The sequence below is a fragment of the Capra hircus genome, chromosome 1, assembly GCF_001704415.2.
Source record: "Capra hircus breed San Clemente chromosome 1, ASM170441v1, whole genome shotgun sequence".
Classification (NCBI taxonomy): domain Eukaryota; kingdom Metazoa; phylum Chordata; class Mammalia; order Artiodactyla; family Bovidae; genus Capra; species Capra hircus.
In genome coordinates, this window is record NC_030808.1 from 130,437,670 (window position 1) to 130,465,386 (window position 27,717).

Genomic DNA, 27,717 nt, shown 5'->3' on the forward strand with positions numbered 1-27,717 from the left:
TACAAGGCATTTCTTCCCTTCTCTTAGTCTTCCATGGCTCATTTCCACATTTATACCAAACTTCTCTAACCCCACAATCTTGGGAGACAGGGGGTTGGGGGAAATAGCATACGTCCTCTCAGCCAGAGAAACTGAAAACCAAACATCATAAGAGTTGATCTGCAGGGCCTCCTTTTGGTCCTTTCTCTTGAAGGCACTGAACTAAATTAACATCTAAGCTCTCCTGCAGGTCCAAGCCTGGGAGCAGTATCACTGCTTTAGGAGTGGAGGACAAAGAGGAGGGGTTTCTTAGGGTGGGCCTTCTGTATTTCATTCTTGCTTTTAAGCCTCTTTAAGTGGCATTTTGTAATTTCTACCTCTGGACCTTTTTATCTTCTTAAAATGAAAGTAGCTCAGTCATGTCCGACTCTTTGTGACCCCACAGATTGTAGACCACAAGGCTCCAATGTCCATGGAATTCTCTGGGCAAGAATACTGGAGTGGGTAGCTGTTCCCTTTTCCAAGGGATCTTCCCAACCCAGGGACTGAACCCAGGTCTCCCATACTGCAGGCAGATTCCTTACCGTCTGAGCCACCAGTGAAGCCCAAGAATACTGGAATGGATAACCTATCCCTTCTCTGGTGAATCTTCCTGACCCAGCAATTGAACCAGGGTCTCCTGCATTGCAGGCGGATTCTTAACAGCTGTGAAACTTCATTTACGGTAAGTGTTTAAAAGAAACACTCAAAAGTTCTAAACTTTTCTACACTGTAGAGAAAAAAATAGGAGAACTCTCTTGGCCCAAACTGTCCTCTTGAAACCAAAAATATAAATACAGCATGTGAGGAATACTTGTAACATCTAAAAACTGATCAACACTTCCTCAGTCAAAAACATATTTCTCTACACATAAGAGTTCAATTTTAAAAGTTCAACCACTAGCTTTATGGCAGAACAAAACCTAAACAGCTGCTGAGTTACACTTTTGTTTTAGCACATAGACAAAACCATTATAAGTGACTATTCAAACAACAGAACTAGAAACTTCCCCTCCATCTCCTACTGGTTTTCAGGGGTTTGAATGATGTGCTGCTCTAAGAACCATGCAACACAATGGCTCGCTCAGCCCCTGCTCCTCAGCACAAAGCTGTGCACGCAACAGTCTTAAATATCCTACAGGTTGGCTGCCTGACTTCTGATGTCCAGACATACACAATTTACTCAATAAATACAAGCATAGTTATCTATCAAGTACTGTGTTTATGGAGCTTACATTCTAGTTATGAACATTATAGCTTGATAAGAGATAACTACTAAAAGATTTCAAAATGCTGCCTCAAGTTCAAATCTATTCCATAAGAAAGCTGTCTACAAAATAAAATTCTGAGATGACATCATTAACTCTGGATGCTTCCTTTCCAGAATATTAATTTACAGTGTAGTCATATCAAGATAGTGGCCTTAGAAACTAACAGCTTCAATGGATGCAGAAGGAAAACAGATATGGAGATATTTTATTTCTTAATATCTTAGAAGGAAAAGATGAGAATGTTTTTAAGTAAACTTCTTAATAATATATAAATGGACTTCAACTACAGTCTTATTTTAATCATATCTAGGTGGATCACAGCAAAAGTGGCTTTCAATGTAGATGAGATTTTTACACACACATGAGGCGCTAGAATTACTACACAGCAATCTAGTGTCTCATTCCTTAACTGCTTTAAGTTGTAGGCTACCACAAGCTACATATGAGTCTAGTGCTTTATTCTTGGGAATACAGGATGAAGTATATCATAAATGCCACATGAATAAATGGATGTGATTAATGCATCTCATTATTCACTCTGTACCAAAAACTATGTGAGAGAAAACACACATTTCCTGAATCTTATACTTTGCAACCACTTAATACAGATGATCAAGTTTTCTGAATTCATAGCACTTTTTTTTCAGACTATCACATATCTCCCAGTGAAATTTCTTGCCATTTCATGATTTGGCTCTAGTGGGCATTTAACTTTAGATGAGTAAAGTAATAAAGTGGTTAACAGCAATGGCTTTGGAGTGAGAGAGACTGGAACACAATTTAGGGGCTACCACTTATTGGCTGGATGGTCTTGGTCAAACCACTTGTTTCCTGATCTGTAACAGCTGACCTTACAAGGCTGTGTAAGGTTTAAGGGAGATAATGTGCTAATGCACCTTTATCAGCACAGTGCCCAGCACACAGTAAGTGCTCAATAAACGTTAATTCTGCTAAGTATGGTTTCCCAACAGATTATCTCTTGATGTTAATATCTGAATTACATGATTTTTACATGCCCCATACCACCGTGCTACAGTCTATGGTGTCACAGAGTCAGACACGACTAGGTGACTGAACAACAACACCTAACACAATGCTTCATATGTAGTAAAGGCTAAACAGATATTTACTTAATAATGGAACTGGATGGATCTTAATTTTTCTCTTTGACAAGGTGAGAAATCTTATTCTGACAACTCTGCTAATCAATACACAGAATCTAAGGTTTCCTACCATAACCAAAAGCTGTAACTACCATCCAATTTGTCTGCTATCTGCCACATGCCAAAATCACTCAAACAAGGGAAACAGCACGTAGGACAGCAGCCAGTGGCAATGTCATACTGTCAACACTTGACACTGCCTCTCTTTCAGGAAGTCAGACAACTGATCTCCAAGTCCCCCCTGCCTCCCCTCTGGTTTTGGTAGGGCCCCATTTCTTTCTACAGTCCAGTATGAAGAGACAAATGAGAAATACAGTTTTTCATCAAACTGGTTTATGGGTGTTTCTATTTAGCTATGCAGTTTTAGCACAGCGCAGGAAAAGTTTTTCTGCAAAGGGCCAAACAGTAAACTTTTAGGCTTTCTGGGCCATGTGATTGTGTAAAATAGCCACAGGCAATGCATAAACAAGTCAACATGGCTATATTCCAATCAAATTCGATAGATATTTCATCAATTATACCTCAAAAAAGCTGAAAAAAGATACAGAGGAAGAAAAACTTTATGGACACAAATTAGAATTTAATTTACTTTTCATGTCAGGAAATATTACTCTTCTTTTGGTTTTCTTCTTCCAACCATTTAAAAATGCAAAAACCATTTTTAGCTCAGAGGCTACAGAATTATTACACAGGTGACAAGTACCCACAGGATACAGTTTGCCAACTCCTGTGCTAGCATCAGTACAGGGAAGTGTGTAGCGCTGATTCTGGTTCTTCATCACAAACTCAATCTTCTCAAGGTCTACTTCTCCACAAATATTTCATCATCCCAAACAACTGATTCATTTCTAGATAGAACATTCTTGAAAGTCCAACCAAATCACTAATTTTAGCTCTACACAGACCATAATATAATATGGTCTTTAATATATACCATATTTTAGCCAATTTCTTGGTTTATTAGACATCTGTCTTAATTATATTATAAACAACTAATGAAACAACCAGTTTGTACTTCTTATTGAAAAAAAGAACAAGAACTTTAATTCAATGATTTATGCCACTACAATACCACAAAAACAGTATAACTCTCAATTTTATGTCTCCATTTAATGAAACTCTAAACTATAAGTTCATTATTGTATAAATACCTCTATTCTGTATATAGCATTATCGCTCCCAGGTTTGTTTCTTTCAGTATGTTGAAGGCCAAGGGTCTTAATACTGTGGGCAAGTGGCAAAACCTGGTCCTGTCATGGTGAACTCTTTAAAAATACTTACCATCATGAATCAATGCTGCAGAGTTCATTTAAAATTCTTTAGCAGATTAGCTTTCAGATGATAACTAACAATTTAACCACAGATTAAATCAAGTAATTCTGAATTCTGAATGATTTGTTGTTATTCAGTAGCAGAACCAAGTCCTGAAGGGTGCTATTTCTGTGGTACCGTCGAAAACCTTCAAAATGTTCAAGACATTTGTTTCAACATGTAGACTAAGGCTTAGAAAGAATTCTCTGCATCTGCCTGATTTCATGGCAGAGACAAATACATAATTTTGACAGTATACCTTTTAGATAACCATTTAGAATTAATGAACTTCACAAAATATTTAAAAATATAAATTCATGGTACAATTATACTGTTACACAGAAGACCAATAATAAAATAAAATAAAGCTACAACAAATGATTTAAAAAGATCAAAGTGAAGCACTTATTAAATTTCTGAGATATTAAAAAGATAGTAAGAAAAGCTGGCCTAAATTTACAAATGTACTTTAAAATCATGTAACTTCAAAAACACAGAAGATTTACATTTGTTCAAAATTTGAACATGTGCATTTGGGATATGGTTTCAGAAGAATGATGATTCTTTGGAGAAATGACATCTATGGCAATCATAGACAGTAATAATTAATACTTAGATAAAGTTAGATAGAATTTGGCCTCCTTACTTTGCTCAAGACATCTACTACCTATGCTTTTAACCAATTATTGATTTAGATTGTAAATTCTATTTCATTCCAAGAAAAACAAAAGTGTTTTTGTGCTTCAGAGGGCATGATATAGCAACAAAAAAGTTTTGAAAATGAGTATTTTAAATATAGTTTAAAATATAAGAGTAGGAAGACAACTTATTAATTAAAGATAAACTAAGGAAAGACCTATGTTTCTGAATTATAAATATTCTTTTTACTAAACAAATAACTAGTAGTCTTGGAAATTTATAGCACAAAAGGCGTCTTCACTAACCTTCTTATTTATGCCCCAATATCATTCAATTTTTTTTCCTAATACACTTAAAAATATATTTATCTTTAATCTTCCAATTAAATTATTCATGGAAGGTATTCTAACAAATGCTTCCATTGATTGAGCACCTACACACACCATGCTAGATATTTCAAATACATTGTATCTCAAACTAAAATGTCCCTGAAGATAAAACTTCCTCTGCTAGGAAAAAGAGGGTGTAAGACAAAGTCTCAATCTTCTTTTTGCTTTCCTTTCCTCATTTTTCTCTGCCTATACTTCTCAAAAACACTGTCCAAGAAAAAAGATTGTTCAGTTTAAAAAGAAAATATATCTCACTCTTGGCTACCTTCTTCACATGTGTTATGTAAAAACCACTGTGACTAGTCCTTTTCCCCTTAACAAAGAACAGAAACTTAAGATTTCATGTTTTTGATTCCTGAAGATAGAACGGGCATTTGGAAAACATCAAAATATTAAATTATTCATTTCCAAGCTGATTCAAGGATAGGTCCACTGATATCACCATGTCCACTTTAATTGGTTCCAAGTAATTCTTTGAGCCCCTTGCAAATTCTTACTGGGATTTCCTTACTTTTCTCTGACTTACTAAGGTTTTATTATAAATTCTGAATATTAAGGCTGTGTCTTGACTTCTCTATCACACCTGCTGTTTTCCCCCCTCTCTCCACCCATCTAACATTATTTATACAATGTAGGAAGTTCAATCAATCTATGTAGAATTAAATTACTGACCCTCATTAATTGATTTTCATAAAAATCTGACATTCATTAATTGGGAATTATTTCATCCAGTTGTATATCACTTTACAGAATAGGTTGATTTCTAAGAGTTGGGCTAATTTCTATAAACCAAATCACTTCTATCCCTAGGGGAAAAATTGTGCAGATTCACATTTGTGAGTGCTATACATCTTTAAAAATCACACACTTAGAAAGGAAAAAACTGAGAAATGGTAAAAAATTATTTCAAAACTAAACAAGTACCATATCATAAAACATGTTCTCTTTGATCTGTATCAAAGTAAGTAGAAGACATGCCCTTGGAATTGTCTGTCTCTTGAAAATAGAGAATTCCTATATCCCCTCTATGCTAAGTATAGTGAAACCCCTGTCTATATGATCAGATGTAGGTTTTCTCTATTTTAAATCTCCTCTCTCCACATATCTGTAGAATTGCTAGTAAAGTTATGAAAGTTCTTAATGCAGAGAGGTCCATTTATAATACAATTAACAGTGCTTAACAATCCAATTTTGCAATATGGTTCGATTATCTGCTTGTTTTTTTTCTTCCCATTCATCCATTTATTCTTCAAATACTAGTTACATGTCAACTATGCACTCAACAGTATTGTAGATGCTGGGAATACAGTGAGGAACAAAATATTTTAAAAAATCCCTGCCCTCGTGGGGCTTACAGTCTAGTTCCTTAAAGGGGATCTCCAGCTAAAATAAAAGTACTCAAAATCCAAGAGGAAAGCTTTCTGAAAGGCTCCATTAGTCTGATATCTCAAAGGAGCAAAGGCTACAATAAGTATTACATTAACATTTGTAACATGTTTTATTTTAATCAAAAACAAAAATAACATCTAGTTAAGTTTATTAATTTCCTTACATTTTAATTTATTCATATTTAATATATTCCTAATTTTCCTCAATTTACACTTCCTAGCTATTTCTGATAAATTCTATAACCTCCTTGAAGAAAGTAAGAGAGACAATCCTTTTAAATTTCCAACCTAATTGATGATCAATAGATACCAGTCAAGAGACGGTCTTCAAAAAAGCAGTTCTTTGTTATAAAACAATGGACTTCACAATTACAGGACTATTTGCCACTGCTGCTTCTGCATGACTGGGGTTTTGATTGGGATACCAGTACTTGAAATAATTTGTTAGTTTTCTAACTTCTTTGTTACCATCCCATTAACTGAACTTATACTTCTTAGTCAGCGTTACTATGTGGTAAAGGTTATCATTAGAAACTAGACTTTCCCCATGGCAAAGACTATCTGGCATCTTACCTAATTTTTACCTGGCACAGTTGTCAGTGCAGGCACTGCTATTGTGCTCTGGACCCTTCTTTTACCGAGCTCTCAACTCCTACTCTGCCCTTGCTTTCAAAATTGTGAATTATCTAAGTTTAATATGGCCAGGCCACCTCTGTTGTCAAGCTGAGTGGTCCTTCATCTTTTCTTGGGCTTCTTCTCCCTCTTCACGTCACAGCTAATGGTAATGTTTTCCACTTTCACAGCAGGACTCTTTCCACCCTCTTTCACTGACAGGACACCACAGGAAATCAGGAAATTTGTAGGTATGCCACGGAGTGATAAAGGATGCCAAGCTAGGAATAAGGATACCAACTTTGTTCTGCACAGGATACCGAAAGATCCAGAAGTATTAAAGGAAATGTCACTCTGCATATGATTTCTGCATTTTCATTTCTATATTTCTCTCTATATATATATTCATTTAACAATATTGAGTGCTTATGAGGTTCTGGGACTGTTACACAGTTAGTTACTTTTAATGGGAACACACCAACACTGCTTCAAAGCAGGACTGGTACATCTCTGACCTATAGGTCATAATCAGTCTTCAGCTTAATTTTGTGTGGCCCAGAGAGAGGTATCAAGAAATGAAATCACAGCAGGCCTTAAGAAGTCTTTAGAAGCAGTAAGATAGAGGCAGCCATAATTCCATGAAGAAAGGAGGCCTGTATCTTTCTCTTTTACTTCTGTGTATACCTCTCACTGTCTCTAGTTCTCTGTTCTTCATTCTGCCTCATTTCCTTAACTGGTCATAAAAAGGCAATGGGATATATGTTACTTCCTATATTTATTGAATCACATTCCTATCTTCAATTTAAAGGGCAGACCAATTGAACATCTCTTATTTGTATCCTGGAGCAAACATAAAGCCTTTTTGTTGCTTTTGTTTGGGGTGAGGGAAAAGGAGGGGGTGGAAATGGGTCTACAGTCCTTGAAATCTCTTTCAGAGATTATTACCCACTCATTAACTCAGTAAACTAAAATTCCATCTTGGCATGTACGAAAATTGCATTAAAAAATAAAACAATAATAAACATTGTACTTCAAGAATCTACACCAAAAAATGAGATACAATCAAAGTTCATTAAGGCATAAGTGTAAAAAGTAAATAAATATTTCATAGAGAAACTAAATAAAAATCTATCCAAATAATTATTTCAACAAAAAATAGAATAGAAATAAATGCATTCAAAGGAAGAGTTATCATTTATCATTTTTTACACTGAAAATAAGAATTCTCCACTAGGAACTGTTTTCATGCAGATTTTATCACAAAATTATTTTATATTTTTCAGTTTACAATTTCTCTCTTCAGTAGTTGCTATGAACTGTAAATTATTCACTTGATTCCACAGAAATTCAATATCTTCCTAAAAACTCTATAGAATCCCCATTACATCAGCATACCACAGTATCTTTTCTTCAGCACACACAAAAAAAACTATAATAATTATAACTTATTCTTTATTTGTCATCTTTCTACAGAAATTATCAGGATTTAGCCTTACCAGGAAATTATACACATTATAAATACAAGTTTAGACTACTAATCACCAGACTGTTATGTTGTATTTCTAGAACACGATATCACAAATTAAAGTCATTAATTCCAAAACAATAGTTTATTAACAAAAAAGTACAAAGAAGTACAAATGGACATCCTATTTCCCCCTCATTACGGTCCATCTATCTACCTCCCTTTCAGTCCATGGCATGGCCTTCTTGAGCTAAAAGAATGGGTAAAATACTTTTCTTTCCATTGGGCTCTACTAAACCATCCCCAAACAAATCATTATGTATTTAAGTTACACAGTCCACGTCAATTTTTAAAATGTTTCATCTATATGAATTGCCATAAAATCCTCTCCCCTTGGCAATATACCATGTTCCTAAACTGAATGAAACATATGAACATCAATATCCATAAATCATGCTTAGACAGAGTGAATATCGTATCACTAGTATGTCTGCCTTGAAGTAACAGTTTACAAATTAAAGCTTAGAGGTGTTGAAAAGGATTTTTATAGATATTTACTAAAACATATCAAGTCAAAAACATCTTGTTAACTGAACTAAATTTAGGTACATGGAAAACATTCAGCTTAGTTGTGTTTTCTGCACAGATTTTAAACCAAAGTTACTTACATATTTAATCTTACTGCTATTAATTTCAATTTTCTCCAACTGTGGTCCAATTTATTTTAATAAACCTACAGTTAATCCCATACTTCTCTCTCTACAAGCCCAAAGTACCTCTCTAAATCATGTTAAAGTCCCAACACTTGCGATTTCTCTCTCAGGGCTCCTTAAAATACCAATACAGGATGGGAAGATTTAGTAAACTGCCACATTTTGCTTTCTGCTATGGTTCATCAGGACAGAACATATGAATTAATTTATTGATGTTCCTAAAGTCTTGTGTATAATTTATTAGATTATACATTTTTGTGTGTAGTAAGCTCCAGCCTTTTGGTCTGCGGGAGAGAGCCAGATCAGAGCTTACAATACTTGACTCCCTGCTTAGAACTATTCTCATGAAGAACATGAGCTCAGTGTTGGACTAGACTGCAATAACATAAGGTGCTATACCAGTGATACATTTTTTGGGAGCTGGAAAATTCAGATGACCACTCACTAAACATAAAATCATTATTCCATAAAGATTTTATTCACATCAAACTTGCACAGTAGCAAAAAAAATAAACATAACTAAGCCACATATCAAAGAACAATATACAATAGAGATATGAATTTCTCAATGGCATTGGAAAGGATTTCCATAAATAACATTTACAATTCTAGTGTTAGGTCTTTCAAGGTATCTGAAGCTTCACAGTGCTAGAATTGATTTTTATCAGAACACATGCAAAAATGTGCAACATAATAATCCATATTAATGACACAAAAAAGCACGCCGGTTATTTGTCATTCCAGCACGGCCATGCCACTCTATGTTCTAAAAAAAAAAAAACAACCCCCCAAATCCGGGTCCCATTCATTCTTCAATTATGCCTTTAGTCACTCTGTTTTATTATATTCAAACAGTCACTGTTAGTGCTCTTCACCACGACTTTCAGGTTGACGTCACTCCCTGCCTGCTGGCTGTCAGGACTGGGGGACGCCCCTCTCCCAGACTCACCTTCTTCCGGATGTCTTCATCGTTTGCTCCGAGAGAGGCATAGAGCTTGAATGCAGCCTGGCGAAGTTCATGAGCATGCTTTAAGTCATGATCAAGCTACAGGAGGAAAAAAAGATGTGTTCCAACCCAGTCCACAAATTAAATTTTCAATAAAACAAATAGAGTTGAAGAAAAAAAGAATGCTTAACAGCTACTAACATATTAGTGCTGGTTATTTTGGGGTTTGGCTCACATATGACTAAGACCTTGCTGGGTCTGTGTCAGGAAGACCCGGAATTCTTGCAGTTTGCTTCTGTCTAAAATGTGATTAACACTGGTATATGAAAAACCTTTGTGATCTTTGAGCCCTAAAAATTCAGTGTTTCTTTAGTGGCACCGATGCTTGCTTGCACCAGTTGGTTTTTTTTGGCCATGGCATGTGGAATCTTAGTTCCCCAGCCAGAGATTGAATCTGTGCCCCCAGCAATGGAAGCGTGGAGTTCTAACCACTGGACCACCAGGGAATTCCCCAACAGCTCTTTGAAACACTCTCACAAACATGGCATACTCAGGCCTTTCCAGCCCTAGAATACAGCTGATAACTTGAGTGCTGCTGAATCTTTGAGAAGGTTTTCCCAAATAGTACTAGCCAAATTTCAGCATTTAAAAAGCTTTTTAGAAGCAGGAAAATCTTTGTAAAAATACTTAATAAACAACAGAAAACAGTAATCATTACTATCTGTCTATTACAGCTATCTGAGAGTTGTTTTCAGGAGACTTTTTTGGGATAAATTTATTAAAATTACTGGTATGAAATAATTAATGCTGTCTTTCACATGCATAACTGGCTTTCTCAGTTATCAGTTCTTCCAAATACCTGATTTATCACCAAACTACCAAAAAGATAAAAGAAGTATGTTCTTAGGACACTTTCAGTGATTAAATACAAACTAGTAAATTTATAAGGCATATCAATAAATAATTTCACAACTAAGAGATATAACTTACTCATCCAAATGACGGCAACTTTTTCCAAAAAAGTTGGAAAACTTCACCCTTATGCAAAGATGTAGGTGTTGTTCATAATATTCTGAAACCCTCTTTTGAAAATTCCTAAAGAACTGAATGGCATACTAGCAAGAAAACCTTGATAATAACATATTTTCATCAACTAAGAGAGTTTTAACTGTCACTGGTGTGTGAAGTTGGAGAAACCCAGCTGGGTAATGTCATTTAGAGTAACAACAACAAAAACTCCAGAGTAAAAAAAAACTGAAACTCAGATGGGGTGGTTCTAAAGGCAATTCTTAAGTGTAGCTCCAAAAATATCTTGATCAAAGCAGGCACAGATGGTTTATGGGAGGAATCCCAATACACAATATTCATTTTGATGTGTAAGTTCTAAAATATGTGTTCTTATGTCTTAACTACTTTCCAGTCATAACTCAGTAGAATACTAACTTGGACTTAAGCAAAGTATTGTGAAAATCACACATTATTAACATGCAAAAAGTCCCTTTTCGGTCTAGTATCCACACTTCTATGTCAGAAACCACTGCATCAAAAATAAAGATGACAAAACAAACTAATATTCAAGTTTAGGAGATTTTTAAAAGTCATTATTATCCCAGTTTTACTGTGATGGAAAAACCCTAGGAGAAGGGATAATCTATATACCAGTTAAATGTTTTGCATATATATAGGCTAGAAGTTCTTATAACTGTTTCTTCATTCTCATATCCATCAAAGTGTTCTATTTGCCTTGCTGGGATGGTCAACTAAAGGGGTTCATGAGGCTATAGTTAGGACTTGCTCATATATCTTTGTACTGGGAAGTACTGTGTTAGTTTGAGCAAGTAGTCAGAGGGAAAACAGACAAGGCAAGATGGTTCAATACAACCTATCACTTCTACTAGAAAAACAATACTATTGAAGGAAATGAAAGTGAAAGTAACTCAGTCGTGTCCAATTCTTTGTGACCCCATGGGTTATACAGTCCATAGAATTCTCCAAGCCAGAATACTGGAGTGGGTAGCCTTTTCCTTCTCCAGGGGATCATCCCAACCCAGGGATCAAACCCAGGTCTGCCATATTGCAGGTGGATTCTTTACCAGCTGAGCCATGAGGGAAGCCCAAGAATACTGGAGTGGGTAGCCTATCCCTTTTCCAGCGGATCTTCCTGACCCAGGAATCAAACTGGGGTCTCCTGCATTGCAGGTGAATTCTTTATCACCTGAGCTATACTGAAGGAAGGGTAGGCACAAAACTTTAATATATAAAGGGCAGAGTACATTAATACAAATATCAATGAAAGTTATTCTAGGCCCTTTCTGAGACAGAGAAAGGTATACCCTTAACAGTTTGTTTTATTTTTAGTGTTAAATGCCAAAAGAACAGTTGCCTACCAGATGAAGTTTTTTGGAACCCAAGGGCAGGGGAGAGGTCAAAAGAATAGTTTTTAAAATTTACCACTGGGACCAGCAGCATTAAAAACATAGTCACATATGTGAAACAGTACTGGTTACCATTTAAGAGGCAATGCTCTCTCTACTGTGACCTCCTTAAATAAACTTTCTCTAACAGAATGTTTCTCTCTCATGCTTAGAGAAGTGCGTATGACAAACAGGTTGAGAAAAACAAAGCCAAAAAGAATATCTACCATTCTAAGGAACTGATAGTTTGAGAAAAAGTTAGCACAGTTTGGTCCTTGATGCTTTCAAACTAGAGGTTAGGTGGTGCTTTACTGTCAACTACCAGGCCCGAAACACAGTATGAAACTGCAGAAAAGAAAGAGGAGATGGCAAAAATTAGAAGAAAAGATAGGAAAAAACAATGGCAGAGAGTAAAATAAAGCCACTCAGCCTCCTGGAACAGAAGATTATCTTTGCTCTAAAGAATGAGAATATAGCAACAGAGATGATTCTGGAACCCTGAAAAGGATTAGAGGATGTTGATATAATGTCAATAACCCTAGCTTAGAGACCCTGCTATTTTGGGGTTAGGTGGGAATCAGGGATGAAATTTCTTGATTACCTCCTTATTAAAAAACTTAACAGACTGAATTCAAAAACTCATAAAGCAACATCATGTTTGTTACCGAAAGTAAAAGATTTCTTTACTTAAAAGGGCTTTGAACTGTAATTTATCAAGTGGTTCAAAGTAGTGAACAGTAAGAAAATCTTTTTTTAAATCCCTCTCTTGAGCTGCTGAAAAGGAAAAGAGAACATACCCTTTTAATATCAGTGATGGCACTCACAGAGCTGGGATACTTGAAGTAATCAGCAAGCATGGCAATGAGGTGATCAGTAATGCTAGCAATTCTCTGCAGCTCAACATCTGGTTCAATCAGATAGGCGAGTGTCTCAGCTCCTTCAACTCTCTCCTCTAGTAACCTCTCCTTACTGCACATTCGAACCAAACAAGGCAATGTCTGGAAGGAGTGAAATTAATTATTTGCTTTTTTGGTAAAGGGAAAAGCATGATGGAGATCATATAGTAACTAAATCGACCCAATGGTTTTTACTGGGAGTCATGTTGGTAATCAAATATTTCAATAAAGACTTTCAGAGAATAAAAGGATTTTTTTTGGAATGTAAAAACAAAATTCAGTGCGCATTAATCATTTATACTGGCACACTAAACTCACATATATTCAAAGCACTTTAGGCTTTTGTGATTGATGAGACTGAAGCTTTATCATACGACCTTACAAAAGACATTCAAGAATCCCTAATGTATCACTGCTGATGCTTTTGCCCTGTCAATGTATTTATTTACCTAAAATAATTCAGCAGTTTAATTAGGAAAAATTTTGCCTTAGAAAAAGCACACTATCTTTTCCTTGTGCTCAGCTGCTCAGTCGTGTCCGACTCTTTGTGACCCCATGGACTGCAGTCTGCCAGGCTCCTCTCTTCATGGAATTTTCTGGGCAAGAATACTGGAATGGGTTGCCATTTCCTACTCCAGAATTTTTTCCTTAATGAGTGTGTTATGGCTGGGATGACTTTCAATTTTTTGTTTAGAGATTACAAAAACAAAATACAGCTTTAAAAATTCAGTGATCTTCCCATTGCTCAGATTCTACCAGTTCTCCTCTAATCCAAGTGAACTGCACCAATCACAATTCCTTGGTTCTCCAAAGAACTCCCTGGAATGACTGTGATATCAGTTTTACTTCTGAGGTCCTTTGAAAATCTTGGCTTGGTAATTAACCTACCTTAAAGATAAAGACAGCGCTACGTCATGTCCAACTTTGGCAATCCCATCAACTGTAGCCTGCCAGGCTCCTCTGTCCATGGGATTCTCCAGGCAAGAATACTGGAGTAGGTTGCCATTTCCTTCTCCAGGGGAACTTCCTGATGCAGGAATTGAACCCAGGTCTCCCACATTGCAGGCAGATGCTTTACTGACTGAGCTACGTGGGAAGCCCTACACTCAGTTCAGTTCAGTCGCTCAGTCGTGTCCGCCTCTTTGCGACCCCATGAATCACAGCACGCCAGGCCTCCCTGTCCATACATTAGGTTCTCATTAAAAATATCCCTTGTTTATATTTCTAAGGCTGAAGAATTAACTTTAAAGGTTGATATGGATATAGAAACTGAAACTTCAGAATTATATGAAGCTTTCCTCTACAACCACAGTCAACTATGTTTTGTTCTAAGTTCCTATCATAGCTTTACCACAGAGTTCAGTACTTCATTGTTCACTACTGATCTCTTATCAGGCTGGTTCCATCTTTAAGATACAACCCTAGGCTTCCAAGAAGAAAGCCTTATTCTTATTTTCCTTTGAATAGTTACCAACATTTATCAATACCATAAATTCATGGATTATTGAATTTAATGCTCACAACTACTATCCAAAGAAGATACTATTAAACAAGTTTATCCATGAGAAAGAAAAGTAGGGATAGAGCAGTTAAGTAAGGATGCGGAAGCCCTCAGTGCTCTATGCAGCGCTACCTACTTAGGGGTCCTCAGATCTCATTATATCAACTGTCTGCTTCACCAAAACTAAAGGAAACATTAATCTTCTTAACGGTCTTTTATCCTTGGGTTCATTTTGAACACAGATAATGAGAGATTTCACACTGACAAAATGACACACTATTTACAGCTATTCTGTTCTTTAGAGTTAAGAAGAAGTTTAATGCATTTAATATATTATTATTATTCTCAATAACCCTGTGGGATAGATGAGCAGGAATTATTGCTCTCATTTGCATAATTAGGAATCTGAGGCACCAAAAGAGTAAGGGATGTGCCCAAGGCTACCAACCGAGTCACTGGTGGAAGTGCTAAAACCAGAATCCAGGTCTTAGGACTTTTAGGGCTAGTCTTTCATCTGGGCTTTTCAGAGTTCTAGTTGCATCTGACACACCACAATAATGATGATTGCTTTCAAGTGTTTTTTCCTTATTCTTTCTCATTACACCTTTTTATTGTCTGGCATGAGGGTGAAATTAAGTCTTCATCTGAAGAGTTACCAAACTGCTTGCCTACAAAACTGTGTTGAAAACAATGAAAATCAAGTATTAAAATATATTTTCTATTTAACTTGAATCTTACATATTTTTATAGTATTTACATCCTTCTAAATACCATAAAAGTGAAAAAGTTTGACATGCAAAGATTTAACTTTCAAATCACATCTAAAACCAATTTTTAAAAACTACAAGTCATCCCGCAGAAGAGCATAATGTTTCTTGCTGCGTTCAAATGCCATAGTGATAAATATGTAAAAGGAAAAAGGAATATTAATATTTATAGTCAACGCTTAAATAGCTGGGTAATTTTCACGTTTTTAGAAAGAATTAATTAGCTCACCTTTAATACAATACAGTTGTCATCTGTCCGAATTGCTCCAGCTCTACACATGTAAGTTAAACTGGAATAAGATGGCAGAAAGTAAGTTTTTGCTAGTATTTTAAAATTAAAAAAAAACAACAACTCTACTTGCTTTTAAGATACTATAGAGGAGAAAAAAGACACCTACTCTTACTTATCATGAGGGAGAAGGTTTTAACACTTTCTTACCTGAGATTCTGTTAATTAAACAAAACTACCTGATATATGCAGACAGTAAGCCAGATATTTTTTAAATACCTACAAAGTTGTTTCAAAATTAAATGGCCAAATGAGTGGATAAATATTAAAGCAAGGTGTTGGGAACACTTGAGTCCTTTATACTTTTCTCTATACTTTTTATGTTTGAAATTTTCCATAACAAAAAGTAAAAAAATTTTAAGTAAAATATAAATTCAACAAAGTATCTAAGTTTAAATGAGGTTAAATTGGGATGTTTCAAATCTAATAACAGTAGAATTATCACAGAAGAAGTATCTAACTTATAATACTTACAGCTATCCCTAAGATATTAACTAACTAGTCAGATGTTAACAGTAGTGGCTTTGAGAATTAATGATTTGTTTCTTTTGAAAAACAATTTACCTTCACAATTATATCTGACTTTGAATAAGAACAAAATTACTTTCTCCTCTCTAAGCAAGCACTGAACATTAAGCACTTAAATTAATGAATTTCCATTTTGAATTAGATTCCTTTTCAGGAGGGCAAAAAATAAAATAAAATACCCCATGTTATGGCTTTGAGGGAAAGCTTTAAACAAATCAGTAAAATTCCATACTTATATTGTAGTAGTTAAATTCTTTATTATTGTTATCATTATCTTAAGATTTGTTACTGCATTGTTTTTTGAAGCCAGTTCCATGAGACCATTACCTTACTAACAAAAAGGCAAATGCTGCTTTGAAGACGAAAAGCAGATGAACAAAAAATACAAATCACATAAATAAATAGAAAACAGAAAATTCATGATGCAAGGATGATTCACTGAAAATTCCTCATCTGGGCCAAAATATTAGAGTCACGGCTTCTTAAATATTGTAACTAAACCATTCACTTAGCACAGAACCCTACATAACAGGTATTAACTCTATCTGGTAATGAATTGATAATTACAGAATTAACATGTATTGACTGCTTACAAAAGCCAGGAACTGTGCTAACAAAAACTTTAAATAACTATTTTATAAATGGTCTCTATGAGGAATCTTTGTTTTGTTTTTCTAAAGAGGAAGAAGTCCCATTCTCTGAAATCACCCCTTGGTTATCAACTTCAACTAACTCTGTTTCTTTATATTCTCCTGACAATACTTAGCATAATCTGTGTTGGTTAAATCTGATCCAATTCTGTATTATTTTAACTGAAATACAAGGAGAAGGGAATGCACTGAAGTAGTTTTCTGTAGGCAGTCTTAGATGTTAGGAGAGTTCTTGTCCTGCATGCAAACTGAGTACAAAACTCACAACCACTTAAGAAGATGACAATCCCATGACTGTCAGACTTCAAAATCCCCAGACAAGATGGGGACTGAGAGTGAGCTGACTAGGCCGTCCACAGCAGACAGGTAAAGTGCTGTCTCTCTCCCCACAGCAGACAGGTAAAGCTGTGTCTTTCTCCCACACCATCTTCACTTTACCATTTTGCCGATGTCAGCTGCATCTCAATGGGCTTATCCCTCTGTAACATCTTCACAAAAATCTGTGGTAACAACTCTCCATCAACCAAAACTAGAAATAAAACAAGTAACAAGGAGTAAGGAATTTTTTAAATCTACAAAGTTCATAAATTAAATCATGTAGGTGCCACTGAAAGTTCCAGCCTACCATTTACCAGGGTCATCGATACCTGGGGGTTTTCAAAAGCTAAAACTGAGAAGCATTTCAGTGCTTGCATTCGAACCTATAAAAATAAACAAAGCATTTATTTTAATTTTGCAAATATGAATTTTAATCTCTATGATTCTAAACTCTTCTGAAGAAATAACTATTTAAACCTGCTTAGAGTACTAAAGGAAGGGTCTGAGGGAATAAAAATAAGACTTGTATATCTGAAGAGTACAGTAAATTAAAATTAATTATAAAAAGTTAAAATTAATTTTGAAATAATGGAAAAGAAAGAACAGGAAAGAAGTAGCAACTAAAACTGAACTAGATAAATTCCAATCATATTTAAAAGAATGCTGTAAAAAATACAATGTTGATAAGGCAAAGGGAACTTAATAACAATAATAACTAATTGCTTTTCAAGTGAGACATTTCTTCTTCCCAAATTGCAAACCAGAGAACTGAAGAGAAGACCAAAAAAAGTACTCTTATAGTTGTGTATGGCATGGGGAGTGGGGGAAGAGAACAGGAAAGAAAGTTATAAAAAAGTTCAAAAAAGGACTAATTCAACTTCAGAAATACTTATGAATTGTGTTTTGTTGTTTTTGTTTGGTTGCTAAGTCGTGTCCGACTCTTTGCGACCCCACGGACAGTAGCCTGATAGGCTCCTCTGTCCATGGGTTTTCCCAGATAAGAATACTGGAATGGATTGCCATTTCCTTCTCCAGGGGATCTTCCCAACTCAGGGATCAAACTTGTATCTTCTGCATTAGCAGGTGGTCTCTTTACCACTGAGCCATCAGGGAAGCCTGTATGAATTATGCTGCTGCTGCTGCTGCTGCTAAGTCGCTTCAGTCGCGTCCGACTCTGTGTGACCCCACAGACGGCAGCCCACCAGGCTCCCCTGTCCCTAGGATTCTCCAGGCAAGAACACTGGAGTGGGTTGCCATTTCCTTCTCCAAGGCATGAAAGTGAAAAGTGAAAGTGAAGTCGCTCAGTCGGGTCCGACTCTTAGCCACCCCATGGACTGCAGCCCACGAAGCTCCTCCATCCATGGGATTTTCCAGGCAAGAGTACTGGAGTGGGTTGCCATTTCCTTCTCCATAAATTATGCTACTATACCTCAAAACTAGGTAATTGGTCTGGGATGACACCAAGGCTCAAATTCTTGACCATATACAACATAGTTTATTAAGTTGTTAGTTTTCATTCTTTCTGTTCAGTTTTCACCAAATGACCTAATCTTTACTTCTAAGTCTGAGTAAGGTTCTTCTGTGGAGCCCAAGAGTGGCAGCATAGGTAGCTGGGATGTGAGGAAGCCCTGTCCCTCATTTGGGTGATGCTCTGCAGCACAAGCACAAGCCCACAGGTGGAACCTAGAATATGTTCATGACACTTTGTCAGTGGAGCAAACCTTGGCGAGAGTAGTTATCAAAACCTTTTTCCTTCTACAACCTGTAACTTGTCATAGTAGATAAGGAAGTCTAGTGTGGAAAAAAGAAAGAAATGGAGGAAGAACTAGAGGAATTAATGAAGCTAGAGGATGGAAAAGAAGAGCAGTAGATCACGACCCTAGCAACTGTTTGTTGACGTGCAAGTGCTGACTGGTCTCAGCCTACAATGCTCTGTGCAAAGCAGAGGAAGCAGTTCTAGCATATACTTCTTCCCCTAGCCTCTAGCTAGTTTCAAGCTGGTTCCAGTCCCCATTCCTATCTTTGTGAGATCTTCACCAAGATCTATTAATAACTTTCGATGTCTGGGGTACGGAAAACATACATATTAGCAGGCCATACCTGCAATAAAGCTAAGGACCACAACAGCAGACTAGGATCAGCATAAATGGATAGAAGACAAGAATGACTGCTTCTCTGCTCTAAAAGAAATTCCTACCATACTTAGTTCTAATGTGACATAAGAAAGACAATGTCCCAATATTTGCTACAACTTACCAGTGGGACAATACTGAAATGATCGAAGTTTTAACTAAATGCCTGATAGAATATCATGATACTGCTTACCTGTATATAAAAGATAGTAAAGAAATTAAATTAACACATCTGAAAACCCTTGATTTTTTTAACTCAAAATACAAAATAGAACACATTTTAAATGTTGATGTATATGTAGGTATATGCTGTAAGTTTTGGAGAAGGAAACAGCAACCCACTTCGGTATGCCTGCCTGGGAAATCCCACAGATAGAGGAGCCTGGCAGGCTACAGCCCATAGGGTCGCAAGAGTTGGACATGACTTAGCAATTAAACTGCTAACACCATGCTGGAAATTTGAGTCAACTGTGGTTAAATAAAGATTTCAAATAGGAAGTCAATCCAAAGTCTTTCCTGATCTAGCAAGCGAGCCCCTGCTCCTACATACTTCAAGGTACATGCAACTTTGGCACTGACACCATACCAAAAGAGACTACCAATGATCACAAGTAAAAATCAAATCGCAATTTATACCACAACCATATCCTAAAAAAAGAAAAAAAATAAAAAGGAAAAGCAAGGTAGATTGTTTTTAAAAGCATTCTATAGGAAAAACAATGCCTCACAACATTATACTGATAAAATACAATTCTTGATCACAATATCTATCAAAGAAACAACAGTCTTTCCCGACCAAGACTCTAAAAACCAAAAATAAAATATAAAAATCAGGCCATAATTTTTAACATCTTACTTTGTAAGATACTGAGGTTAGTAGGTGAGCAATATTCTGAACTGCACCATGGTTAAATAAAATTGTTTGATGATCTGGACCCTATAAGAAAAGAGAAAATATATTAAGAAGAGTAATAATTCATTCCAATAATGCATTTACTTAAAAGCAGAAAACCACATTCATTGCAATGTAGAATTTTCAGTTCTACATTTGTATAAACCCATTCCCAAAGAGCAGGGTAGACACTGTTTTCAGTCCTGCAAAGGGCTGTCACAGTTTACCTCTCATCTCAGTTCTCTAGAACGGATCGCTGGCCCCTTACCTCCCCAGAATAAGGAAGGGGGCACAGAATATTCTGATATTGGCCCTCATCATCACAGCAATAGAAGCACTCCAAATTTTGCATTTCACTTGTACACCCTTATCCCCTATGCCCAAGGAGACAGTGTAGTCATTCTTACAACTTAAGACTGATGACTTAGTCACAGGAAGTCTAAAACTAATCAGCTGCAAGAGAAACTAGACCAGAGCCCAAGCTACCTCAACACGTCAGGGAGGTCTGAGCAGTGGATGGTGGGAAACAACACTCTGTAACTGGGAAGTAAACATGTTTTAGTTCTCTTTCTCTCTCATTTCTTTTAAAATTACTACTTCTTAGAGTTAGTAGGCGAAGAAATAGGAACATTCAGGTATTTTATTCTTTACCTGAAGAATAAAATACCTGTTTTCTACTAATCAATTTACCGAAGATCTTCAAAGTGGCTAAAGGTTAATGCAAGGTTTCGATTTTCCCAGTACTTAACTGATTTCTTTTATATCCCACCCATCCACTCAAATAATGAAAAGTCAATTAAAGCCAAGACAAGGATGGTATTTCATGTTTATCATTATTTAGGAGATAAAGGTATAGCATCAAAAAGTAGGCTATCTGTCTGGATTCAACAGAAGAAACCAGTTCCTAGTGTAGAAAAAGAGCTCTCAACCCGCTTCTCCAATTCACTGTTTAGCTAATAACGATCTTACAGATGCTCATTCCTTCTTAGACCAAAATATCCATCATTTGAACTGGAAAGATTAGCATTTTCTTACCTCCAAGTAGTAAAAGAGCCATATTCTATTTTATAGGCTCCTAAATATTTTATCTATTATTAAGAGTACTTTAAAAAAAAAACACAGCAATTTCTCTCTTAATTTCCACACATTTAAAAAACTGAAGTTTAATTGATCCTATACATTTTCTAACTTCTAATCACTACATAATATTCCACAGTTTACTCATGCAAACCCCCATTACATATTTTAAGTAGTTTCTAATGTCACACTATTATAAACAATGTTTCGTTGAATATTAGTAAAGCGGCATCTCAGTGCAGATCCTTAGGGTATGAGGACAAATTCCCAGAGTACAACTTCTTGATATTATTTATCAGCATATATCCACTCAGAACAGTACAAACTTGCTTTTATAATTACTGAAAATACTGACATTCCCAGCGCACAGGCTTGAAGTATATTCTTTTCCTACCTCATTCTCACTCATGCATCTGCAGTTACAATTATAGGTACTCCTTATTGGGTACCTGCTACATGTGGGGCCCTGCTCTAAATGCTCTCTATTTGAATTGACTCATTTGAAACATGGTCTCTGGCTTATTCATTACAAGGGTAGTGGTGGAGACTATGATGGGGAAGCCAAGGAAAAGAAGGGTCTTCTAAGAATTTGATCCATTTTTTTCTTATCTATTAATAAAACATAACTAGAATAAATTATGAAGATAAGCCTCAGTTAGCCTTGGCTTACAAATTTTAACATGCTGACTTATATACAGGTAATGTTCAACAGAACAGCCAAGTGGGCAGGGGGCTGCTTTTACTCCCTGTACTTCACTGCTCTCCCATTGTATTCAGCCAAGCTGTTCCTGCTTTCAGGTGACCTAATACTAATAGATTATTTTATACTCTTCAAGACATTTTACATATATACAAACAAATACCCAAATATATTCTTTCCTCTATTTTAACACAAATGGCGAACTAATACTATATATTTATACATATAAAAAATACTATATGTAAATACTTGTTGTATAGTTGCTAAGTTGTGTCTGACTCTTTTGTAACTCCATGGACTGTAGCCTGCCAGACTCCTCTGTCTATGGGATTTCCCAGGCAAGAAAACTGGAATGGTTGCCATTTCCTTCTCCAGGGGACCTTCTCAACCCAGAGATTGAACCTGTGATGCCTACATTGGCAGGTGGATTCTTTACCACTGAGCCACCAGGGAGGCCCGATATAAATACTACATATATTCACATATAGTTAGACATTTAGATTGTTTTCAGTCTTGGAGTTATGTTTAGAAATTATGGTGAAACACAAAGCAATTCTCTGTACATACCATTCTCCATCATTTACAAGATATTGTACCTTTTAATTCCTCACATTCTTTGTCCAAATTGCAGTAAATATGTTACAAAAGAACCTCTTCCTTCTCTCTGTGGTTGTAGACAGGATTGTGTAAAAACAACTACAATGAAGGAATTAGTGGCTGAGCCAACTAAAGACGAGGAACTATTGTTCTCTTCTTATTAAGTCTCTCTTGAATCTCTCCAAATCAACCTGCATGAACCTGGAGTTAGTGAAGCAGTCTCCTCAGGGTAGGAAGTACATAAGCCCTCATGTTCCTAAACTAAACACCAAATAATTGCTCTCAAAATCTGAATAACTGCTTAGGAAGTGACAACAACTTAGAAGTTAGGATTTCAATCAATATTATTACCACCTTTCTTTTGCTTCTTAATAAATCAAGGAGAGAATTTCAAAACTTTAATGATAACTTTAAAGCTCAGAACACAAATGTTTTAGAAACCTCTTTATCTCCCCTGTCCAAAGTATGCAAATTTATTTCATATTGATACTAGTATATGCAAATTTGTAGATCAGTCTTAAAATGCTATTACAAATTTTACTTCCGGCTTGTATGTAAACAATACAAAATTAAAAAAAAATTTATAATTAGTGATAATACAGAGATCATCAGATCAGTTGTTTTCAAAGACACATGTTGTTGGTGTATCAGTAGGGAAATCAATATTGGATTTTAGTCTATTACTATTGTCACTGCTACATGGGTTTATATATGCTACAATGTTTCCTGAAGTTTAGTTATATTTAACTACCTAAACTGATGGATAATCCTGAACAGAGCTAGCAAATGCTACTTATCAGTCTAAAAGAAAGCTGAGTTCTGTTAGTGGCATGAGGGTGCTTGTAAATTATAAAAATGTCTTGCATACAGGGTATTTGCTGCAGCACTGACTGCACAAGACTGGAAACAAGCTAAATGCCCAATGGTAGAAAAAAAGGTGAATAAATTATTGTACATCTATACAATAAAATACTATTCATCTGTTTTTTTAAAAAAGAAAGAGGAAGCTCCTTATGTACTGATATGGAATATCCCTCAAAATGCTAAGTAAAAAATGCAAGGTACAGAACAGTATGTATGGTCTGTTACTATTTATGTCAAAAAAAAAGAGGAGAAATTATATACATACATAGGTCTGCTTATATGTGTACAGATTAGCTCCAGGAGGACATACCAAGAAGGCACATCTCCTGAGGGCATACAAGTGTTTATATTATAGAGAACATTATCCTGGTTCTTACTTTACAGCAGTGTGAGAAGATCTGACAGATATACTCCTGGGTGTAGCGGGACCTGCTAAGCAGCGCCATGAGGTGCGGTATCACCGTGGCATCCTGGAGTGAAAGGGAAGAAGAGCAGAGCAACAGGGAACTCAGACTCCGTGAGTGTCTTTAACACTGATTTCCAAGGACAGGTACGCATGTAAGCCTCTTATCTTAATGACAGTAAATCAAGTCTGTTTAAGGAACACAGCAACACAAAAGCAACATGTAATCAAAACTGTTTAGGCAAAGGACAAGGAAAGGGGCTTCAATTTTCATGCTTGATAATAAAATACAAGAACAGGAAATTCTCAATTTCTCTCCCATAAACATCCCCACAATAAAACAAGATCATTTACTTGACATAATCTACTCCAAAACCAAAATGTGACATAATTAATAAGATAAATACTTACTACATAGCTTATAAGGAGGAATTACTGTATTAAAATAAAAGTTCACAATTTTGAAGTCTGAGATGTTTTGGTAAGTATCAGTAACAGATTAACATTTCTAATAACTGTAGTGAGCTAATTTCAGTCTTCACAAGACAAGACAGTTTATATAAAAGCAGCTTCTCACTTACAGCCCACTCTCTGCCTACTACTGACACTTCACAGCATACATGATGGTACAGAAGAAAGAAGAATCCACCCAATCTGCCTCAGGGCTCTCAAAAAATCTCCTCTTTCATTATTTAAACACTGAGAGGATATCTGGCCCAAACCACAGATGGAAAAGGAGACTTAGCTCGAGTGTCCTAGTCAGTGCTGTCATAAGTCCTACAGCAATGCTCTTCAGATACGAACGCGCATTGCATGTATGTTCTCAGGGGATACTCTGTATGTATAGACTGATTCTGTAGGTCTGAAGTACGACTTATGATTTGGCATTCTATCAAACTCCCAACTAATGGTTGATGTTGCTGGTCCACAGACCACACTTTGACAAAAGACAACAGAGGGCAAGGAAGGAAACTTAAAGAATATCACTGTTGGGATAAACAAGGTTTGGGGTTTCCCTAATGCCCAAGATACATAAAAGCTAAGTAGGAAAATAGTAGGCTATTTTTATAGAAGATGCCTACAAATAGAATCTTTTCCCCTTGCTTGTTATAACCCTGTGTTGTCATAAGCAGTTTAAACACAAAATGAGGGAATTTCCTGGCAGTCCAGTGGTTATGACTCAGGGTGTTCACTACTGTGGGCCCAACGTTCAATCCCTGGCCAGGGAACTAAGATACTGCAAGCTGCTGTGTTACATATCTGCAGTTTCTGGTTGATTAAACAAGGCAAAGTACAGTTACATAATTTCCCCCAAAGTCATTCATCTTATAAACAATTTCAAACTAGACATTCTGCCCTCTTCAACAGGATTCTGTGCTCCTTAGTTTAGTGCCTGAGTTGCTATGGCAGCTGGTCTCTATACAATCCTACCCACAGATGTCAGTTAGTTACACTGAAATACTACTCTCTGTCATTATCCCACCCAGCATTTTTTAGAGTCTCCACGGTCTCTGAGGCATAAAATTGTTTCATAATTTAGGTATCCTATGAAAGTCCCTTAAGTCCCTGTGTCTTAATTTTTCTTGCAAAAAGAAGCTAAGTTGGTATATATAGCAGCATTCTCCAAATTATGCACCACAATCCATTAGTAGATCATGAAATCAATTTAGAGAGAGAGAAGGAAGGAGCTGAATAAGTTGACCAGGGTCAATTCCTTCCCCATTACTGGGCTGAGGGTTGGGAAAAAACTTCTAGGGTAAAGAAGATGAGTGATTGGCTTAATTTCTTTGTAAAAATGACAATCGGAAATCCTTAAGTAAACAGACTGATACTCAGATGGAGAGTTCTATATAGAATGCTGTGAGAATGCTTCCTCAATTTAGAAATGCTTACAGTAAACCAGTGGTTCTCAGAGAGTGGACCAGTTCTCATGGACCAGTAGCATCTGGTTTACCAGATACTAAAGTTTACCAGTTATTGGCAAACTTGTTAGAAATGCATATTCTCAGGCCCCATCCCACACTGACTGAATTAGAAACTCTGGAGGTAGGGTCCAGGATTCTGTGTTTAATACGCTCTCCAGGTAATTTTGGTCCCTGCTCAAGTTTGAGAACCATTGTGGTAAATGGTCTATGGATTTATGAGCCATGGTTCCCCAAAGAATGTTACACAAATCCTTGAGGTAGAAAATCAAGATGCTTCATAATTTAGCTCCCTGCTGTGTGAGATGACCCACAAGCCTCATTTACAGACCTTAGGCATCATTACAGGCCAGAGGAGCAAGTGTCTAATATAGGAAAAACAAACTCTGGAGGCACATGACATGTCCCTCTCCCTGCCTGCTTTGCCTGTGCCTCTTGACTACTTATATTTTTGAAGTATTTGTAAAACATGACCCTGGACAAGATCTCCAATACATACTGTGTCCACTTTGAAACTATGATTCTGCATCTCAGCTCAGAGAATCACAACCAGCATTTTTTAAAATGAAAAAGAATAAAACAGAAGTCAGAAGGCACCACATTTATGTAATTGTTTTGTGAAGACTATCTCAAGATATTCCCACCACCACTCTGCGCCCCCACCTCCCACCCCCCACACATAGTGTGGCTGTGGAAAATACAATCCTACTGTGAATTGTGGATAAGAGAGTTTAAAAAATACTAGCCTTGATAATTTTATTAAGAAAGCCCCAGATAAGCAACAGATAAAAATACACTCTAATAATCCCTGAAGTTTCTGAAAACCAATGAATGACTCTGAAGATCTTTAGATTCTCTCACATGTATTCTCTGATCCTAGCCTGGTAAGTAAGCCTCTAACAAGTGCTTCTGGTTCACCTTTTCAGCTGAAATGAACAATGATTCCCTTCCTGCATTAAACTATTCTGTCCACTGTCCTGCATATTCTCTTTTTCAAAGATGTGCCCTAGAACAGCTTCTTTTCTCTACACTTCTTGAAATCTTATCCATTATTCAAGATCAGGTCAAATTCTACCTTCTCTATAAAGCCTCCTCTACCAGATTTAACCTATAGTGAGTACATTAAATGTGTTTCCTTTTAAGAAATTAAGAAAGGTCTTTACAAAACAAAAAACAACAAAAAACCCCAGCTTATAAATTTCTCAAGGTCTAGGGCTATCTTTCACCGCTTTACAAAGCCTAGAACATTTGATATTTGCAAATTAGCAATTCAAATATTTCTTGAGACTTTTCTATAACATAGTTATCACAGCTAAGATCAGTTATGAGATGCTAAGCTAAGTAAATCAGAAGTATGCTGTTAGTAAAAATGTAACTTGATGATTGAAAAACACCTAAAACTCACTGTATACAGTAGTTCCTCTGGAGTGACGGGACTGGTGAAGATGGTGCGCAGGCATCGGAGGCAAGCTTCAATGAACTTCAGGTCTGGGGACAGTAGTCCTGTTAAGAGAAAACAGATTTGAGACTCATGCTTTCAACTTATATTTAAAACGCTGCAAACTGATTCTACTTTTTACCTGTATAAAAATGACTTCCTTACATACCTTGCAGTAAGGCAGGGATAATATGGCAATCTAGTAGAGACTTAACATTGTTTTCAGTACCCATAGCAAGACTTCCCAATACCACTGCACATTCAGTTTTCAATTCTGTGCTTGAGGTTTCTTGCTGAAGCAAGTACAATAATCTAAAAAGAAAGAACTTGATAAACAGAAGAGACTAAAAAACTTAAAAGTAAACATTAGCTAAAAGTAATGTTACAGAAAAGGCTACCAATACATCCCACACA

General features: G+C 36.3%; 1 protein-coding gene across 9 annotated transcripts in view; it reads right to left on the reverse strand.

Moving 5' to 3' along the window:
* Positions 1–27,717, reverse strand: part of ARMC8 (armadillo repeat containing 8) — a 106,247-nt gene that overhangs the window by 36,527 nt on the left and 42,003 nt on the right. For 6 of the 9 annotated variants that reach the window (XR_001918255.1, XM_018049953.1, XM_018049950.1 and 3 more), the window contains 9 exons: positions 27,473–27,615; positions 27,271–27,368; positions 23,918–24,010; positions 20,267–20,347; positions 17,586–17,661; positions 17,399–17,489; positions 15,723–15,783; positions 13,127–13,327; positions 9,919–10,014 (listed from right to left, as the gene is read on the reverse strand). Coding sequence is in view for 8 of the 9 variants with exons in the window: in XM_018049953.1 (XP_017905442.1) it covers positions 9,919–10,014; positions 13,127–13,327; positions 15,723–15,783; positions 17,399–17,489; positions 17,586–17,661; positions 20,267–20,347; positions 23,918–24,010; positions 27,271–27,368; positions 27,473–27,615 (940 nt within the window). In the remaining variant the exon portion in view is untranslated. The remainder of the gene's footprint in view (positions 1–9,918; positions 10,015–13,126; positions 13,328–15,722; positions 15,784–17,398; positions 17,490–17,585; positions 17,662–20,266; positions 20,348–23,917; positions 24,011–27,270; positions 27,369–27,472; positions 27,616–27,717) is intronic. The other 3 variants (XM_018049962.1, XM_018049961.1, XM_018049963.1) reach the window with 2 other exon arrangements.